Here is a 20,835-nt window from a genome sequence, read left to right on the forward strand (position 1 = left end):
TCTGTGCTGCCCAGCCCAGCCGCCTCTCGTGCAGCTGCCCCGGCAGAGGCCGGAGTGGACAGCAGCTGCGAGCCACGACACCGGGGACGGGGTGGGGGGGACAGGGGGTGTGCCACTTTTGAGGGAGGAAGGCCAAATTTTGGGGCTTTCTGGCCCTGCCAAATACTTACATTGAGTGCCGTCCTCCCACCGTCCTCCTCCTCGCCCCTGCTGCCGCAGACCTCACACTTGACCCTTCCTGCAACGGGTAGCACTGGATTTTGGTATCTATAGTAGCAATTGTGCTCTGATGATGAAAAAAAGCTGTCAGCTACCCCTGACAAAGGAGGGCTGTTGAGTGCCCTGTAATGGCAGGCGCCCAGTTGCTACTATATGTTACCAGATGATGAGTTTAAAGCTGTTCACCCGCAAGTCAGCCATGAGCGTCATGCACCTCCTTTAGCTGAAAGCCTCTGGTTTAGTTCACAGTTTGCAATGCCCCAGCAGGACTAAGAGCCTCCATCCTGAGCTAGGCTAAATCTGAACACTTACAGCCCCTACGTCTTGCAGGATAGCATGAGGAGGGTAGGGGTCTCCAGCGCTGGGTTGATAAAACCCTAATCTGTCTAATCTGTCCCTAATCCGTGGGATTTCTGTTGTTAATACGTCAAGTCTCTGTTAGCAGAGGGTAAATTTACATGAGAATTTCACCTGGCGTTAGCAATCATTGACAATGCGTACATTTTACTAGAGTAGATGCATAGATGTGCAGTAATCACAGCAAGGAGGTACACTCGAGAACATGAGCTTTGCCCCCCCAGACTGTCAGCATGGGTACTGCTGCTTTTCATGCAGGTTTTCAAACATTTCGAGGCTTACAGTTTTTCACTTTGATAACTGTGTGCATGCATGTGTGCGTGCGTATGTGCGTATGTCTGTGCAAACACCACAGGCGCGGCTTTAATTCCTTTGAAATCCGAAGCTGCCAAAAGCTGTCTGGGTAGGTAGGCTCTTTGCCTGATGCCTCCTGTAATCTGACAGAAACTTTGCTGTTCTCCATCCGTGCTTGAGGGGAAGGTTGTGAGGTGTGATTTCAGGGCATATGTGGATCTGTTCATCCTGAGCAATGCATTTTAAGAGTTGCAGCAAATAGTGTAAAGAAACCTGCAGGTATTACATTAGACCAGCTGAACCTAATTTTATTTTTAAGTTTTATTCAGAAGCATCACATAGCAAGTAAACTTCAAAATCTAAGTTTAGTTACAAACTAGTTGTTTCTTATTTTTTTTTTCCAGTCCCCTTTTGCTTTCTTTTACGACCACATGAAACTTGAGAAGCCATCTAAAGCTAAATCATTTAGTGGAGTTGGGCAATTCCCAAGTGTCCAACAAGAAGGCCTGGTTTAGGCTGCGATGGCCACTGTCATTCCTGGTGATTTGTCAGAAGTAAGAGATACCCAGAAAGTCCCTTCAGGGAAACGTAAGCGTGGTGAAACCAAACCAAGAAAAAACTTTCCTTGCCAACTGTGTGACAAGGCCTTTAACAGTGTTGAGAAATTAAAGGTTCACTCATACTCTCACACAGGAGAGAGGCCCTACAAGTGCACACAACAAGACTGCACCAAGGCCTTTGTTTCTAAGTACAAATTACTAAGGTATTAAACTCTATTTATCTTTCAGATTATATTATCTATTTTATGTTGGCCGTGTTAAGCCGTGTAAAAGTATATATTTGTGTACGCCTTCAGCTGATTGCAGAGAGGATGTGTTAATTAAAGTAGCCATTGGATTGTTTCTAGAATTCTAAATTACCTAAGTTTGCAAGCTAATGTCTTTGATTTTGTTTCTTATTTTGTTTTCTGCTTTTGTTTTGTTTGTTTGTTTGTTGTTTTTTTTTTTTAATGAGCGTAGAATTTTCATTTGTATAAGGAATTGTCACAAGAAAAAGAGTATGGACTGAAAATTTTTTGGCTATGGACTTTTACACGAGTACTTTCATACTTGCCCATATACCCGTTACAGTAGCTAAAACCCACCAAAACTAAAGTGTCGATTTAAGAGAAATGGCTCGCGTTTTGCTATATTTAAATTTGTCGAACTGTCTTTGTAGTGTCATGCTTTCAGTTAAAAGGTTCTGTTGCAAAGCAGCCCTTAGTGTAGTATTTAGCTGCCATTAAAAAATGAGCACGTGTGTTTTTTGATCAAAATACTTACTTACAGAATATATCTGTGTTTAAAGGCATATGGCTACTCATTCTCCTGAGAAAACCCACAAGTGTAATTATTGTGAGAAAATGTTTCACCGAAAAGATCACCTAAAGAATCACCTACATACACACAATCCCAACAAAGAGGCCTTTAAGTGTGAAGAATGTGGAAAGAACTACAATACCAAGCTTGGGTTCAAACGTCACCTGGCTTTGCATGCTGCAACAAGTGGTGACCTCACCTGTAAGGTATGTTTGCAGACTTTTGAAAGCACAGGAGTGCTGCTGGAGCACCTAAAAACTCATGCAGGCAAGTCATCGGGTGGAGTGAAGGAGAAAAAACACCAGTGTGAACACTGTGATCGTCGGTTCTACACCCGAAAGGATGTCCGTAGACACATGGTAGTGCACACTGGAAGAAAGGACTTCCTCTGTCAGTACTGTGCACAGAGATTTGGGCGGAAGGATCACCTCACACGCCACATGAAGAAAAGTCACAACCAAGAACTTTTGAAGGTCAAAACAGAGCCAATGGACCTTCTAGATCCCTTTACCTGCAATGTTTCTGTGCCTATTAAGGATGAGCTGCTTCCAGTGATGTCTTTACCTTCCAGTGAACTGACATCAAAGCCATTTACAAACACTTTGCAATTAAATCTCTACAACACTCAGATTCAGTCCATGCAGAGTTCTGCATCTGCACACCAAATGATTGCCACATCGTTACCATTGGGAATGCCTTGTCCAATAGATATGGAGTCTGTCCACCCTTCTCACCAGCTATCGTTGAAATATCCGCTCGGTACTACCTCATACGCAATTTCTATGCCTGAAAAAGAACAGCCATTGAAAGGGGAAATCGAAAGTTACTTAATGGAGTTGCAAAGCGGTATGCCTTCTTCATCCCAGGATTCTCAAGCGTCTTCATCAAAACTAGGGCTGGATCCACAAGTAGGGCCACTAGATGATGGGTCTGGGGAGGTTTCCCTTTCCAAGGGCTCCGTTCCTATTAGCGAACCTCTAAACACCCCATCATTGGACTTTTCTCAGCTGTTCAACTTCATACCTGTAAATGGCCCTCCCTATAATCCTTCTGTTTCAGTGGGAAACCTCGGAATGAGTTATACGCAAGAGGAGGCACATTCTTCTATGACTCAACTTCCACCACAAACCCAGGATCCACAAGATCCTAGCAATAGTATAGGTCTTGGGTCTCTGCACTCGTTGTCAGCAGCTTTCACAAGCAGTCTAAGCACAACCACCACCCTACCGCGATTTCATCAAGCTTTCCAATAGGATGTACAAAGCTGGCTCGTTACTGTCTATTTGTAGAAATGCCTTAGGTGACCATTTTTAACTTAGTGCCTACTATAAGACATTATAAATTCTCTGCTTTTGTACAGTACCAATCTCATGAAGCCAGTAAGAAATTTAAATTAACTTTTTTAAAATGTTTTGAAAGTGTTTATTCTCAGCTGTGTTTACTTTGTTTTTTTAAAAAAAAAGTCTCATTGTATTGTTTTCATTTTCACTGCCAATTGACACATTTAAAATGTTCAGTAGAAAGTCATCCCAAGCAAACTCCCAACACTCATCCCTTTTTAAAAACTTTTTCAACCATACCACCTATTCCGTTTTATTGACGTCAGTGGTAGAACTACCGCTTTTACCTTTTAATGTATTTTACTGTTTGCAAAGAATCCAGTTAAAATGTGTATCACAAAGATTCCTGAAGATTTGGGAAAAAAATTCTCCAGTCCATTTCCAAACAAATCCTCTTCCCAAATGGTGACACATCTGATCTGTTCTATAATGACAAATCTAAATTTTTAAAATAAATATAGAATTCAGATTTTTCTGAAAACTTGTGTGTGTATATATAGAAGTCCATATATACACATGTACATATAAATAGCGTTTTGACTTGTATTGAAGTCATTATAAAAGGTGTTAAGAATTTTGCCATTTTCTGGCTTAAATTTTTGTGGCCTGTTATGGATAACGGAAGAAAAACATTTAGTTTAATTCTTTAAAATCATGGCTGAACAAAATTCAACAGAGAATCTCTGCTTGCCTAAATGACAAATGTTTCAAGTTGAATTTGGAACTGTGTTGTTGTGCTTTCATGACTCTGGTAGAGGGAAACAGGCAAAATTAATGGCTGATCTTGAAATATAAAAGTGTTGTAATGTAGTAATGCAGAATATTTTGTCGCAGTTTTTGTTTTAATTCTTAACTTGCTGTTTTTTCTCTTTAGTAGCATAGAAAGAGTACTGCATAGGAATCTTCCGATAGTGTATTCACATTTGTAGGCATCAGTCTTCTCCCAGCTGCCACCACCAAAGGGTGGATCAAGTCCAGCCAGAAAGTGTGTAGCTATTTTCAGTTCAAAACTAGTGTGCAGTCAGAGAGTGAATGTAAATTTGCAAATACCAGTTTTTTGTTTTGGGTTTTTTTTATTATTGGAATGATCTTTTCAGTTATGTTACATGGTGTGTTATGTCCTCCTAAGCAACAAGTTAGATGTTAATCACACTTTCTACACCTGGGTACTTGGTTAGGGACTTTTTGCCCATTGCCAAGATTTAAAGACAGGACTCTTAGGAGTGAAGTAAAAGCATATTGCTTACACCACTTTTACCTAATGCAATATATTCTATTCCCCAACCCCTAATAACCAAAAGAGGAAAAAAAAAAAAAAAACAAGCCTGTGATGCATGCAAGCAAACTAGATTTGCTGTAATTCAACAATAACATTCTTTTCCTTGTCATTTTTGTACAAGGAATTAAAAAATAGAAATCAAGTACATTAGTATCTCTCAAACAATAATGAGGATTCATACAAGGTTTTAAGTGGTTAAACTAAATATACTTCACAGAAACAAAAGTTGCTCCCATTTAAGGAGCTCATGCTCCGGATGTTTTATCAGTAGCTCCTACTTTTTTTTTTTAATTCTAGGAGCAATATGCAGGTGTAGTTTTACTATTTTATACATATGTGTATTTAAATTTTATTACTGAAAGATAACATTTTTATAAATGTGTTTGTGTTCCAAAGGCATTAAAATAAGGGTGTATTAATAAGGAAAATACCTTTTGAAATTCTGCAAACTACTCCTAGATTTTGGGTTTAGGAGCACGTTATCTCAAAGTGGGCTTTTAGCTCTGCTTCATGACTGCTTCCTCTGGTTTCTGTGAAACAGATTGCTTGCTTACTTACATCTTTAGTTGAATGATTTGTTCAATATTGCTTTTTTTCTCTTCACCCTTCTAAAGGAAGGAAAAACACAGATGAACAGAGCACAAGGTGAATGCAACCGAATGTAACTCTAGTTTAAATCAGCAACCATAATGCATCTAGGAAGAACTCGGGTTTATTCTCAATCCTTTAAATGAGTCTGAGATGAAGATAAATGGACTTAATTCCTCCAGTGGGTTATGTCCTGTGTGGAGCCAAGCATCTGCAACTCCCCCTGCAGCAGAGGAAAGTTGCGAGTGCTCGGCATCCTGAGCTGGCCCAGCGGCGTGGCCGGGCAGCGCTGTCTGTCCTAGGCAGCCTCTGGCACAGAAATTTCCAATCCGTACTGACTGTTTATCAGTCTCGGTTGCTGATTAGACTTCGTTGAAAAAAACAAAACCCAACAGACACTTTGCCAACACCCGTTTCTTAGCGCGTAGCCAGAATCCTTACCACTTTGTTCGTGCCTTAGCTTCCTGAAAAGGGATCGACATTTCACTTTAGAGTTAGACGTACATTTCACTTGAGAAATAGGGACCTCAGACAAGATATTGAACCTCATTCAGTCAGGGTTTCAGTGGGTGGCTGCACCGAGTGTGTTTGCCACTGAACTAGGATGTACGGTAACGTGGAAGCAGACTGACACTGTAAGCAATACTACCACCACCGGTGTGCTTTTGAATATCACTTAGGCAGAGTCAATATTGGCCACTACTAAACCGTCAGTTTTTAAACCCTGTTTTCTCGATTTCAGATGGATTCTCGGCGGGAGGGGGGAGGGCTGGCTGATCATGCACCACTCTTTGTGCAACTTCTAAACTTCTAGTAAGGTGGTTTTTTTTTAAATATATATATTTTTGTGTACTTGTTGCTTGTGCTTTATTTAGTAGTAAATTGTGGAATAGAGTGATTTATTGTTAATTTGGCAGTAGCGGTTTTTAAAAACCATATACTGACTGAAACATGAGCCAGAGCTGATTGCTTTATTAAGCTAATAATGAATGTTAAGAGTACATATTTTCAGGATCATTTGCCTAGTGAGCTAAACTTGTATTATAGGCCAATATTTTTTAAAATAAAGCTTGGTCAACCTCTATGTTACACATATTACAAGATATAGCACTTTCAAAAAGAAAACCTAAACCTTTTAAGAAAATTTCTTACAGGTTATGCTTTTTATTATAAAACCTTTTATTATAATTTGTTTCAAGTGCCATTAGATTACATATATGTAGGCCTTTGGTATAATGCTTTGTGTACAAAATGGTAGACATTGTAATTTTGAACAGGTACATTTTTACAGTGTTTTCTTATCAATTTGCTATATTGCACAGAACCAGTGTGTCTTTCTTAAGGGTTTTACAATAGTTTTTACTAGGTTTACATGTTTCAAACTACACTGTCTTCTACTGCCATTTTGAATACCAGTCAAAAAAAATTAGGAGTTTGTCCTCACCAGTTGCAAACTGTGTCCTCTGGAGTTCTGGATGGTAAACTATGGCAAAAATGTCTAACATGCAGTATTTGATACAGATATTTTTTTATCATATCCTATCATCGCTATGCTGCTGTCTGAAGTTAACTTAGGGCCTGGTCCTGCATCCATAAAGGTCAAGGGGAGCAGGATTGCATCCTTCGTTATGTCTGTCTCATACACTGGTTTAGCAGCTCATCTTGTATTCTTCTCAGTCTATAGATAAGCCTCTGAAATAAATGTACTTATCTGGTATGTAGTAAACCGTATAGGCTTAGCTGCCCATCCTGCATCCTCCCAGTGTACAGTTAAAACCACAGCCTACTTAGCGTCACGCTCAACGTACAAATAACGCCACAGTAGTTCAAAATGTGTTTGGATAGTCCCAAAGCTTTTATGCAATAAGGGTGTCTTACTTTTGTTGGAAGGCAGTGTCTTTTGATAACAGTTATCTAGCCCTGGAAGTGACACAGAACTATTGCTAATCATATGTAAACACTTTTCAGTATAAGCTTCAGTGGTACAGTTGAACCAGAGTGAATGTTTATCTCCTCAGAAACACTCCTGCAATATTGTTATATTGGATCATGCTGCTAATGTAACTTGGGATACAACTCCTCTCATGGTGCTACAAACCTCCCTGTCTCATTCAGATGTATTTTTACCCATAGAAAAAAGGACTATACTAGACCTATAGTTGTATGATATATTTTTATACTGTGACTTAATTTGTCATTAATGAACTTTGTGCAACACCACAACGTATTCATATGCACTTGCAAAAGTAAAATTTTGGACACGCAAATTTAAACGCTGACAAGCCCAGCTCTTGTTCACAAAAATAGGTGACTGCTAGTTAAAATTAAATGTGGGCTTTTTATATGGTGTGGAGTGAAGAACATACTATATATTACTAAAAGCCTTTGAATTTAGACAAAAACTGGGAAAAGTATATTGGGGAATGATGACACACCCAAACCTGACTTGGATTGCTGAAATTATATTTTTAGCTAGTGGAAAAATTGTTTGGACTTGTATGCTAAAATGTTTTAATGATAAAAGTTTTGAGTCAAAAATAGAGGAAAAAAAAAGAACACAGAAAACCCTGCATTCCAGACTGAATTTGTATATGTTTCTTGCATTTAAAATTTGCTATCCTGTGATATGGGAAATTGAGTTGCTTATCATGTATATGTACTTTAAAATGTATTCACAAACTACTGTTGTATTTGTATAAAATATAGACAAAAAGATTGCATATATATTTTTGTGTATAAGCTCTGTAAAATAGCAATCACATTATGAAGCTGCAGCAGAACTTCATTTTAAACATTCACATCCAAAGAAACAGACTATTTATTGTCCACATACCCTGATTATAAAATATACCTTGCTGCTATTAAACAATAGTGCTGCAGCTTCTTGTGGCCTACAGTGTTATGTTTGCTGTACAAAAATATGTGAACTCCACAAAATATATCAATAAAATTACAGAATGGTTTTAGTTAATGAATAACTGATGCCTGGCATTTCAATAGATAATCTTGATCTGCATGTTTGGGATTACAACAAGTAATTACAGAATACATCCAGTTGTGCTGGGTGTAGTTATTCTGAGTTTGCAAAGGTATAACTGTCTTTCTAATTTATGACTGGTAAAATGTCAGTTTTTCAGAAAATCTTAAAGCATAAGTATCTGCGTTTCGTGATTTCACCAAGGAACAAATTGGATGATGCCACTGTGTCTGTGACAAGACAGATCTGAACTGAAGGAAGCAATTGAGTGTGCCGTCAAATTGCACTTTGAAACGCTGTGAGACACTTGAAGGTGAGTTTGGGGTTTCCGTAGTGGGACCGCTCGTTTGGGAGACGTAGGTGAGTGATTCTCCATCATTTCAGATTAATGCAAGTCATTTACATCGATTGTTATAGTTTGCAGGATAAACTGTAAGGGTGTGGCATGTGCTAGACACAGTATGTGGGTTGTCTCTCTGAAATATTTCCAGGAGAAACTCCGTTGCTTTGATCCCATAGATCTCCCATCTGCCCGTGACACTGCCGAAGAAGTCTGACTCTAATGCACGGGGGGAAAAGGTGCTGCGCAGCCAGACGAGCAGCCTGCTCACAACTGCAGGAAGTTGCCTCTCTGCTTGTTCCACACAGTTGTTCCCTAGCACAGACTGTTTGCCAGGAAAGTAAAAGACGAGCATTTCACGTTTCATTGCTTTTTGGAACATATTTTATTAACATCCTCAGCATTGTCTGTGTTTTCCTGCTTTTGGGTTCCTCTCTTTTCCAAGTCTTGACTTTTTAGATTTCTTGCTGTAACCCAGTCTGAGAAAAATAATTGTTACAGAGAGTTGTTGGCTTTCACCTTCTCCATACACAGACATTTTTCCTTTCTTCTGATCCCTACCCCTCTCCTTTGAGCTGACTTATCACTTCTGTGTCACAGGTTTCTAACTTGCTTCAGAGGGTTGGCCTTGTTATGTTGAGAGTCAAAAGCTCTACAGATGCTCTACGATATGAAATACTCTGCAAAACCATTTATTCCTCCCCCCCCCCCGCTGAGAGAAAACCACCCCATTGTCGCTATCATAGCTGCTCTCACCCACCGTTACTGAATATGTCCTCCTTCCAAACGGACACCCTCTAGAAACTTGGTCAGCCTCTGTAATAAGGGGAATGTGATTGCATGGATGATATCTATGTTATATCCAGAGATCTCTTGGTGCAGTCCCTCCAGAGCTTTCATTATTAAATTGAGAGCCACAGGCATCTTCCCTTCTCTTTCTCCTGTAACCACCCCTCTCCAAAACTTCCGTAAGAAAGTACAGAAAAAGGGTCCTTCAGTATCCTCTGTACCTGGTCTTGCTGTCTGCCAGGAGTGGAAGAGAAAGACTATTCCGATTTCCCCCTTCAGTCTCCTCCTTTTCCTTCCCACGTATAAATGTGCCCTAGGATAAAGAACTGTGATGCAGAGCTGCTGCTGGACTAGCAAGAATTGAGCAGTGACATGCTGTTGACTTCCCTGCTTTGCAAATCAAAACATTGTATTAAATCAGATAGAAACTAAGTTTTCCAAAGTGGCAGTTGCCGTAGTTGGCACAGCGAGGGTTGGCGATCACAAACAGGCAGCAAGTAGGACAGCGAGATAAGCGCTATTACAAAATTTAGTCTCTGCTTAAAAGTTTGAGAAGTGTATTGGAGGATTAACTGCTGCTTATCATTATGAGCTGGGGCCTTTAGGAAATAAACAGCAACACTGTATTTCTGTGTTTTGAACAACAGTGGAGATAGCGGTGTTGAAAATGACAGACCCCAGCAGTAGCGTGAAGTTTCAAGTTCCTGTTCACGTGCTATATCCCAGGTAATTCATTATAAACTTTCTCTATTCCTAACAAAGGTGTAACATCTTGCCCAGTATTTTGATTTTTATATAATTATATTTATTTGTTGTACTTGTCTGTATGTCCTCAAGAAATGAACATTTTCAGAGAAATAAGTATTTTTAAAAATATAATTAACAGTTGTGTTCTTCAGTGTCATCGTCATCCCACAACCTTGTCTCCTTCGGGGACATTTGTGTCATAAAATCACCAGCTACAATGCTAGTTTGCCTCAGAGGGGACTGAAGAGACATCAGCTATCAGCTGAGCACTCTGAAAACAGGACTATAGTAATGGACACTGTGACTGGGCTGGAAATCATTTGAATTGATCCTCGATAGTTTGCCCATGGCACTGATTTTCACTGTTGCACTGAACTGCAATGTACAAAGAAGAAGAATGGTTTAGTGTCATTTTCCTATAAATCAGTCAGATCTCTGCTTGATGTGTGTAAAATAATGCAGAGAACCTGAATAGTCACAGTTTCTGAAAATCAGTACATTGCTTAAACTTTTGTGTATGTATGTGTGTATATGTATATATGTATGTGTATACATGTAGATATGTGTGTACATTTATGTGTGCATGGGAGGGTAGCAATCAAACCTGAAAAGTTGAGAAATTAGTTTTATTTTGGTTTACTTCAAAAAGTTTAAAGTGTTTGTGTTTTACAAGTCCAAAATGAATCGTGCAGTGTGTAAAGGTATCTCCTAGCTAACACAGCATGTGGTTTCCCAGGCAAGTTGGAAGAGTTTCTTCCAAATACTTGATTAATCTATGAGAGACAGCAATTTATCTAAGGGGCGCACAGACTCCCGCGAGGAAGGTGTTTGTCAGCTATCCTTGTGTAGTATTAGATACAATTTCAGCAGAGAAGTTCTGTAGGCTGTGCCTCTGAAATGAAGCTCAACTCTGGCTTACTGCCTTTGTGTTAAATTGTTACGCGCATGGTTATGGGTATATACTTAAGTTCCCTCACAAGTACTTACATTGAAAATGAAAATAAAATACAGGCTCTGTATGGTGAAGGGGCATGCCATAAATGAGCAACATCCAAGCTGTAACATAGGAATATCAAATATCAAACATCAATGACAAATAAACACAGACTGAACTCCCAAACTCGCGGAAGTCTGTCCTCACCTAAAAATTGTCTCCTCTTATTTTGTTAGTGTCTGGCTCCTTATGCCAATAAAGTATTACAGGATTGCCCCATAGTTTATGTGCTTTGCTCAGCTTAGGAATATTTTTTTTCAGCAGTATTTTTACAAGAAGCTTCCGCTTATTCACTGATGCAAACCTTGTAACAACGTACCTGAACTGTACGACCCATTTGAATCAGGCAGGTTTAAAACCCTGTAACTTAGGGCAACCTCTGATAATTTGCTGTGGCCCACCAGAGTGCCGAGGCCATCATTTCAGAGCCACCAAATTTAGCTGATCCTCTTGCCTCTTCCCCTCTGCAACGCTCTTAAGATGTGGTGTTTGCAGGGAGCCACCATGTTTGCTATGGCAGTGTATTTAATATAGAGTGACAGAGCTGCACATGATCTGCATTAATGGGATTGTGCAAGCTGCTGGGAGGGACTGACCCTTTATACTTCAGTCCTAGGCGTCAGCATTAAAACTATGTACCTGGGAAAGCAGCTGTCTTCAAGCGGTGGAATAGCACTAACGTTACCCCCTGGGCCCTTTGCTGTAGGTGATTCATTTTTCTCATTAAGCATTGAAGCTGTTTTCTAGTCCTTAAGCTACAAGTCTGGAATTCCACCATTACTTTTTGTCATCTCCCTGTGACCCAGCAAAGTCAGCTTTGCTCCAGGGGCAAGACTGCAAGACTCATCTTGGACAATTTGGCTGAAAATACTGCATAAGGTGCCTGCCATATGACAGCAGCAAACCTGCCAGGATAGGTACCTGTCTTTGCATGGCCAGAAAGTATTGCTATGGGTGAGAGCCTGTATTTCACATTTTATTATCTTTATCTCTAAGTTTAGATTCTCTTAGGTTGTCTCAGGGTGCTCTTTTGCAATTGTGATATTAATCTACAGCAGCAGGTCCCAGATTGTTATCCCTGGTCAGTGGTGGTCACCGAGGCCCCAGTAAATTAGCTGTGAAACCTCACCTGCCTTGCCAGTGCCTCCAGTTAAAACCTCAGTGTGTTCAGGTAAGGAGAGCCTTTGCTTCGTGCTCTTGAACACATGGAGTAACCTTACTGGGAAGGAAAAAAGCATCAAGCAGCTGTTTGGCAATGTGTGTTTGCAACTTGATCTTATTATTTATAAACTAGGGTTTAACCTTTTTAAATGTTTATTATTATGTCTCTCAGCAGTAAAACAGCATCACAATTCTTGCAGATGTATTTATTCTTTGCGTTTGGGTTTACCTCTGACTGCTTTAATGAAAACTTGCCTGTATTTGCTATTCCAAGGTGTCATTTGTCTCACCAAAACAACCAAACTCTGAAACATGAACTGGATTCTTTTCTGGCTTGTGCTTGTAGTAAAAAAAAAATGGTTCATCAGTGGCCTATCCTCAGAGCAAGCCTGTGTATGGACCGGCTTCAAATAATGCTATCGCTTACACCTGTGCAATTGATCATATCAGAACTGCTTTCAGGCAACTCTGAATATCATTTGAGGTCTATGAGGTGTGACTGGAAGCAACATTTGGACCGTGAAACACTATATGCATAAGGAAGAATGTAGGTTCATCATCAAATCCTAAACTGAGATCACAGCGACTGACAGTAAATGGAGAAAAAAGAGAACTTTTATTTGAAACTGGGAAGAAAACTCTCAGAAATCACTAAGGCACAGGCTAAGGAACTGTGTTGTTTTGAGAGTAGGACTGTAAGTTAAGTACTTAAGAGATAAATTTGACTCCTTTAGCAAGATTATAAAGTAATTTAGTAGAAACACAATGCTACCTCTATATTGTAAAGCAGTCCTCAGAAGCCACTGGACAGCCAAGCCTTCAAGGGTTTGTTACATGGTACACCAACCAAATGTACAAAGAAATAAAGTAATGATTGTGGAGAAGAATATACACACTTAAACTCTGAAATCAGTTCCAATCCCCAGTTCTGTCCTTCTCCTGTTTTAGACAAAACTTGGCTGTTAAGAACCACAACAGTGATGCACCTTGATAAAAATGAAACTCTGGTGTTTGGTATGTGTCCTCTGTTGTGGTGGGTTACATCCGTATCAGTCCTTTAAGGCCTTTGGTATTGGGGCTGACTTCTTCTGTCCAGCAACTTAACGAACAGCAGTAGTAACTCACAGTAATGGCGAACAAAGAGTTTCTATATTCCTGATATACAAGTGAAATATAAATGGGTGAACTGAGCGAGACTGATTCTGTATTCCTTCTCAGCTGGAAGCACAGATTAGGTTGGGCAGCTGTTGCAGCATCAGATGCACAGGCATGTTTTACTTGCAGAAGTACGACACACAAGCTTGGAACAAAACCATCGCTGCTGCAAGTTATGGTAGCTGTGACATATTGTGTAGCTGTGACATATCACAGCCCTCGGGACGCAGACTGTGTGTTTCTCTCATCACTTGTAAAAGTTCCTGTTGCATTCTCTGCTGATGACCTCACATTCATACAGCTTCCTTTTTCCTTGTGGAAATAGCAGTGAAATGGGAACAGTGTGGTTGGAGGCTGCTGTGGGTGCCTGGTGCGATGCTGTGGGTTCCCCTGGGGAAGGGCGGCCGGGAGGGAAGGGGCAGCTTGTTCCCAGCAGCCCTGCTCCCCTCCAAAAATGGTTCCCCAGGCCACGCTGCGGCCCCCTCCTCCAGCCTGCAGTAATGCTGGAGCTAAACAGGGCTGTGAAGTGTGGCAAGGACGTCCTACAGCGGTTGTGTCTCGTTGGAAGTCACTGGGCTGAGTCATCAATGGGTTACAGGAAAATAATGTTTATTAAGAGTAAAAGGCTGCTTGCTTTTAAATCTGCTTTAATTGCATTCACATTGAAAGACACTGGATGTCCCCCTGCTCCGGTCCTCAGCAGTCAGCTTGAGACAGGACAGTAAGTTACATTAAGGCTGTTTAGATCCCAAAATACGCCCCTTTTCCTGTTCAAAAATTCAGTGTATTCCCCAAGAACAATACAACATGCCTGCCACGACAGGGGCAAACCAGAAAGGTTTCTAACAGAAAAGGGTAACAGGAAAATTACCAAAGAAGGGACAACTGCAAGGCGTGGGGAGGACATGGAGTTTGAAAAAAATAGTATGGAAGGTCTGCTATATCCTTCCCACTAGACTGCGACCAAAGAAATTTGGGAACAGCCCTAATCCTAACCCTCTGTTTTATGAACATAGATTTTACTGCTGTGTTCTGTAGCATCCACAATCTCCAGATATGCTCCTATAGTTGTCAGCTTAACAGGTCCACTCTCAGGCCCTTCATCCATGCATCCTTCTACCTACTCCTCTCCCTCAACGAACTTTCCCTTTGAACCTTCTCTGCCACCTTAACCTGGTGAAAACAGGTTGTAACAAGTGCACTTCTCCCATGAGAAGGGTGACGTTCTTGGAGAATTCATAGCAAAGATGTCTCTCTGCTGCTTTTACATACTATATGGCACAGAAGTCCATGCAGAAATTAGCGCCCTAATAGCACTCAGAAAATAGGCATTAAAAAATCCCTTCTCTCTCCAGTATAGCTTCATCTGCTTACCGCAGCTTTTCATTTCCATCACAACTCGCCTGCCTAGAAAACATTCTCCGCAAAGATCAGAAGTGAAGACTTTAGCATACAAGCATAAAATCACAGTGCTGCTCAGAAAAGTAGTGTAAAATACCTGTTGTCTCCATGGCTTACTTCACTGCATGTTTAAAACTACACCAAATCTCCTTCAGTCTTTCCCCCACCCCCAAAGCATCCCTGCGTAACTGATGTTGAGCAGTGCCTCAAGCCAGATAGCTGCCCCTAGGAGGGGGAGCAGCAGCGGGGTATTACCTGGCTGGCTTGTGCTTCACAACAGAAAGCTCGCAGGGTGTGATAGCACCAGAGGAGTCCAGGGGCCTCTTGTACTATTAGAGTTCCTTCTTGGGGGGGGGGGGGGAGCAAGGAAAGAGGAGCCTTGTGTTGTCAGGCAGTCCCATCTGCAGGACCGTCCCACTCATGGCCATTGAGAGGCCCTCTGGCATCCCTAACTCTTTGCACTCTCACTTGTTAACAACTGCTATCATGCATATTAGCACCTATTTATCTAGTTCTTCCCCAGCCTATCTGTTTCACACTGGCAGGTGATAACCCAAATTCCCCATTCTCATTCATCTCTGGTCCAAGTTTGCTTCCCTGTGAATTGCGATGACAAGTTTCTCCTGATAGTCCTAAGTCTGATGTACCGGGGAAGATCTCCATCGCTGATTCGCTACAGAGTGATGCCTTTGAAACCCTCTGGCTGAGCTGATCTAGAGTTCAAGTAGGGTTCAGAAGATGTCTTTGGGACATAAGGTTTGTCTGTTGGGGTGAACAACCGAACCCATCTCAACGTGGAGAACACTCCAGTTCTGCTTGCACATGTTCTGAGCATCCCTGAAACCTCCCTCAGCGCGTCTGTGCTGCATCTTACTCATCCAGAGAAGCAAAACGAAAAGAAAACACCAGGAAAACTCTGCAGGAACTGCCTGCGGAGCCAGTGCTGCCCAGAGGTAAACTCTGGAGAAACAGGCACCGCCAATCTTTGAAGACCCATGGCAGGATCTGTATTGGCAAAGCTGACATCCAGAGGAAGGTTCTGAAGGGCGAGGAGGTGGGAAATGGGGACCAAGCTTTCCAAGATATTTGTCAACCTGTACAGAAAGATACTTACTGGAATATTCAAAAGCACTTAGCTGTATAGGTCCCCCAAGGGTGCTCTGATGCATGGGCAGTCCAGCAGGTACCGAACACTAAGGCAGTTAGCATGGGCACTGTGAATACATGAAAGCAGGGTCAAAAGAGCAAAAGCCCCTCTCAAAAAACACTGGGACCGGCAAGGCAAAATTATGTTTGTTTGATTTCTGCCAGAACAGCTCTGTAAACTTAGCAATAAGCTTACTAAGGAGGATCCAGAAATAAAATACACACCTGTAGTAACTGTGTGGGGTGTGATGGGAAGATGACCAAATATTTATGTATAATTCCAGTTACTATAGCCATTGGACGATACAGAGCAATCATTTGTCTTTGTGCTGCTATTAAGGTTGCTGTCCTGCATGGGCAGAGCTGAGCAGCCAAACCAGTCCGCTTGTCCCAGTGATGTTTAAGTGGCAGGTCTCTACACTGCCTGCCACAGCCTTGTCAAACGCTAGCACTCACCATTTCAGCTGCTTCCTCTGACAATCACTTTGAGCTGTTTAATGCATCTGATGATGACCATTCCTGCCTGGAGCCATGGTGAAATGCATTCACCAATCACTGCTTTATTTACTCCTGGGACATTTTGCTAGAAGCGTTCAATGGGCAGAACATCTTTCTTTTCTCTTGAGATTAGAAATGATGCAAAATACATATGAGTTAATATCTTTTTAGCTTTAAATCCATTTGCCTTGACTTACTTCAGGGTTGGAGAAGAACGTTTCCAGGTGAGCCCGATTGGGTTCAGCTAGTTGTGACAGATGCAGTTCATTTGGGGGCGGGAGGGAGAATGGTGAGGAGAGGATAAAAGGCTTTGGAAGCCACTGTAGAGTCCTTTCTGTCGGGAAACTTTCCAGTCTTTTGTCTTAGGAACTGCCTGTTGTTTTCTCCATCTTATTATGCCATCACCCATTCCTCTTAATTGTTTTCTTCCTTTGGAGTTTTCCCCATCTGCGGATTTGCGACCCTGCAGCAGCCCCTTAGTTATCCCTGGCAAAGACTGCAAAAACTGCTTGGGGGGAACTCCTTCAGTCAGGACTCGCCGCTTGCCTCCACGCCTGGCCTGGTGCTCCATTGACTGGGATCGGCTCTGCCTTCTGCAGCCCCTAGGCTCTGGGGGCTTTGGTTCTGTCTACAAAGCCACCTACCATGGTGCAACTGTGGCTGTGAAGCAGGTGAAGAAAAGCAGCAAAAACCGGCTGGCATCACGACAGAGCTTCTGGGCTGAGCTGAACGTAGCCCGGCTACAGCACAATAATGTGGTACGTGTGGTGGCTGCCAGCACGTGTGCCCCGGCCAGCCAGAACAGCCTGGGCACCATCATTATGGAGTATGTGGGCAACATCACCCTGCACCATGTAATTTATGGCACTGGCGACGTGTGGAGACAGGGTGAGGATGATGAAGGAGGATGTGGAAGGAAGGCCCTGAGCATGGAAGAGACTGTGTGCTATTCTTGTGACATTATGACTGGATTAGCCTTTCTTCACTCACAGGGCATTGTGCACTTGGACCTGAAGCCTGCAAACATCTTCATCACTGAGCAGGGAGTGTGCAAGATTGGAGACTTTGGGTGCTCCCAGAAACTGGAGGAGGGCTTGTCCCAGAGTCCCCATGTTTGCCAGCAAGGGGGCACGTACACGCACCGTGCCCCTGAGCTCCTCAAGGGGGAGAGGGTCACTGCCAAAGCAGACATCTACTCGTTTGCTATCACCCTCTGGCAAATTGTCATGCGAGAGCAGCCCTACCTGGGTGAGCGGCAGTACGTGCTCTATGCTGTGGTAGCCTATAACTTACGCCCTTCGCTGGCTGCCGCTGTTTTCCACGAGTCACCAGTGGGCCAGAGACTCCAGAGCATTATCAGCTGCTGCTGGAAGGCTAATGTAGAGGAGCGCCTGAGCGCAGCCCAGCTGCTTCCCAGCCTCAGGGCCCTCAAGGGGAGCCTCTAGGAAAAGTCAGGACTTGCACCATTTCTTTTATTGTCGACATTTCTTTTATTGTTGACTTTTCTTTCCCTCCGCCTTTCCTCTGAACATAATGAATTTAGCCCCTGTGTGATCTAAAGGCTTTGTTGCTGTTTTTTATACTAAAAAAAAAAAAAAATAAACTGTTTTGATATAAGAAGATTATAAATAAAGAGATTTAACAAAACTGTGGGTTTTTACCGTGGGAGGTGATAGAGGCGAGGATCAAGACGTTGGCAAATATGACTTTTTCTGGTTGATCAGTTGTGTGCTGCCTTGCTCAGGGAGAAATTGGGGAATGTGATGTGCAGAAAAATAGTTGTTTTCAAATAAGCGAAGTACAAAAGGGCTGCTTTTGGAAGGTTCTTTATATGTAATACCTTTTGGTATTTCCAAAATGTCAGATATGAGTAGTTCTTTACACTAGCTAGATTTGTGCATTTGAGCTTTTCCTCTTCATTTAGCAAGGAATGAATATGCATCACAAATCAATGAATGCAGAAAAATAAATAGTATCCATGGGGGTTTTTTCTTGTTCTTAGATGTACTTAATTTCAGTAAGTATGCTGTTTCTGAAATGGAAAGTGTGAACTACCTAACCTCCCCACTGAAATAACGAATGTTTTTGTCAGTTTAAGGCTATTAAGAGTAAGAAGATACATTAACAACCTGTCCTTTTATATGACCTCCATGCTACCAGGTGTGTCAGTTGCAACTTGCTAGTTGGTATATTGTAAACTTTAGTATCTGAAGTATTATAAGAGCATCTTGTGTGGAATAGAAAGTTCCCAGGTTTTGGAGGTACAGGGGGAGTTTAAAAAAAAAAAAATTGGGAAAACATGGAGGGAGATGTATAGATACAAAAACCTCATAAATCAGGATAAGGGGGGATTACTTGCCCTTTGTAATGCATGGGTCAGTATGAGACAAGATACTGGAAGTACTGAAAGGGAAGATCATTTAAAGCAGTAATAATGATACTCTGCCGGTGCTCAGAGCATATACTACTGAACTATCCTCTGTGCTGCTTATGTCTTACCTACTATCTTTCCTAATCTGGTTGCAATGTGTTTGGGAAAGGAAGTGCTGTAGGCAATGCCAAAGACAAAGAGCTCTGATCCCTGATGTATCAGAACTGATAATTATTGATCTGTCAAGATCTCAACCCTTATCTGGAGCTACGAAGATATGACTGCTGTAGCTGATACTGCCATTCTGCTCAAAGACTCCACTTCTTTTTAAGACAAGAGTGATGTTTCAGTTAAATTGTTTTTCTTCTTTCCCCTTCCTCCCCCTTGCTTTCATTCTGGAAAAAAATCCCGAAGGAATTGAGCCAGTTTCCTGGTTTCTGACACACATCTGTTCTTAGCCCCGTGAAATCCTGGAAATGAGCAACTATGTGAATTTGAGATGATTCTGTAGGTCTTTATGGTATTTGGGTTGGTCATTGAAATTAATAGTTTATAAAGCATATCTAAGCTTAACTATTTCTTGCTCTTCTGTCCCTCTTAATTGGAACTGTAAAATGCTGGCTGGAATCAAAAAACCTAAGGTAAATTCTGGAATAGATTTCCTGTGTCAAAATAGATTTCCTCTGTCAAAATAATTATGCTATAGAACCAGAACTTATGGGGTTTTGTGTTGCATAACTTCTTTTAATAGACAAGAAATATCTTATAAAAGTTATCATAAGCCACTTACCTTTCAAAATTTTTAGCTCAGGGTATGTAAAATAAAATGTCACATAAAGCTATGGGTGTGCCTCACCTTAACATCAAGCCTTACATAAAAATGTTTCTCCAGTCTTCAAAAGAATATAATAAATAATTGAATTAAAGGTTTTCAGTAGTTCATAGATCCTTATGTGTGTATTTATTTTGCCAATCTAGGTAGCTTGTTGCTTAAACTGCTAGAAACTTGATATTTTGTGCTTAATGACACTTTAGCATCGATAAGTGCTACTTGAGTCTGTGAAAAATCAAGCACCCTTCAAATTCTGTTATACTTGACAGAAGAATACTGGACGGCCAAGACCAACTCTTGAGGCGTAATCAGCTCTGCAGATGTCTCTGTCAATTTTACTGGGTTCTCTTTTGAGAGGGAGTGATAACTCTGCACAGCACTCAAGACGTAGGCACATCATAATCTGCTGTCATAATGATGTTCTCTTTTTTAGTAACTTCTAAGATTTGATTTGCTTCTTTTTGATTGCTAATGAGCTTTGAGTTAATACTAATCAAGAAAGATCTCAGGCCTGATAGCTCAGAATCCATGGTTCTATGTGATGAGGATTATTTTGCCTGTTTGCCTCACTTTACATCAATCTACCTTGAATTTACTTCTGCCAGTTTGTGGCTGGCCCTTGCACTCAATGTCCTAAACTCCACCATCAGCAAATTTGTTTACCTTATGGCTCACCCTCTTGCACTTCATTTATGGACGTGCTGAGTGGCACAGGACCCCATGAAACACCAGTGGGCACTTTCTCTAGTTGAGAGAACTGACACTTTACTTTTACCCTCTGCTCCTATCCTTTGACTTATCCAGGATTTTCTCTCCTAAACATGGCTGCTTAGTAACTTCAAAAAGTTTGCAGTGAAGGGTTTTTCAAATACCCAAAGGGAACATACCAACTAGCTCCTTATCTGTATGCTATTGGTGCTCCTAAAGAATTCCAATACAATTCAACACAATTGTGAAGCACAACTCCTTCCAACCGCAGCAATATTGGC

General features: G+C 41.4%; 2 protein-coding genes across 2 annotated transcripts; both read left to right on the top strand.

The window, feature by feature from the left end:
* Nucleotides 1-1,377: 1,377 nt before the first annotated feature.
* On the top strand, nucleotides 1,378-3,602 carry PLAG1 (PLAG1 zinc finger). Its single transcript, XM_050892853.1, has 2 exons — nucleotides 1,378-1,633; nucleotides 2,218-3,602. Exons 1-2 carry the CDS (start codon nucleotides 1,392-1,394, stop codon nucleotides 3,479-3,481), a joined length of 1,506 nt encoding a protein of 501 aa, XP_050748810.1. The 5' UTR covers nucleotides 1,378-1,391; the 3' UTR covers nucleotides 3,482-3,602.
* Nucleotides 3,603-17,017: 13,415 nt separating this feature from the next.
* MOS (MOS proto-oncogene, serine/threonine kinase) lies at nucleotides 17,018-20,008 on the top strand. Its single transcript, XM_050892856.1, has one exon. It carries the CDS (start codon nucleotides 17,039-17,041, stop codon nucleotides 18,086-18,088), a length of 1,050 nt encoding a protein of 349 aa, XP_050748813.1. The 5' UTR covers nucleotides 17,018-17,038; the 3' UTR covers nucleotides 18,089-20,008.
* Nucleotides 20,009-20,835: the final 827 nt, after the last annotated feature.

This window comes from Gymnogyps californianus, chromosome 2 (genome assembly GCF_018139145.2).
Source record: "Gymnogyps californianus isolate 813 chromosome 2, ASM1813914v2, whole genome shotgun sequence".
Classification (NCBI taxonomy): Eukaryota; Metazoa; Chordata; class Aves; order Accipitriformes; family Cathartidae; genus Gymnogyps; species Gymnogyps californianus.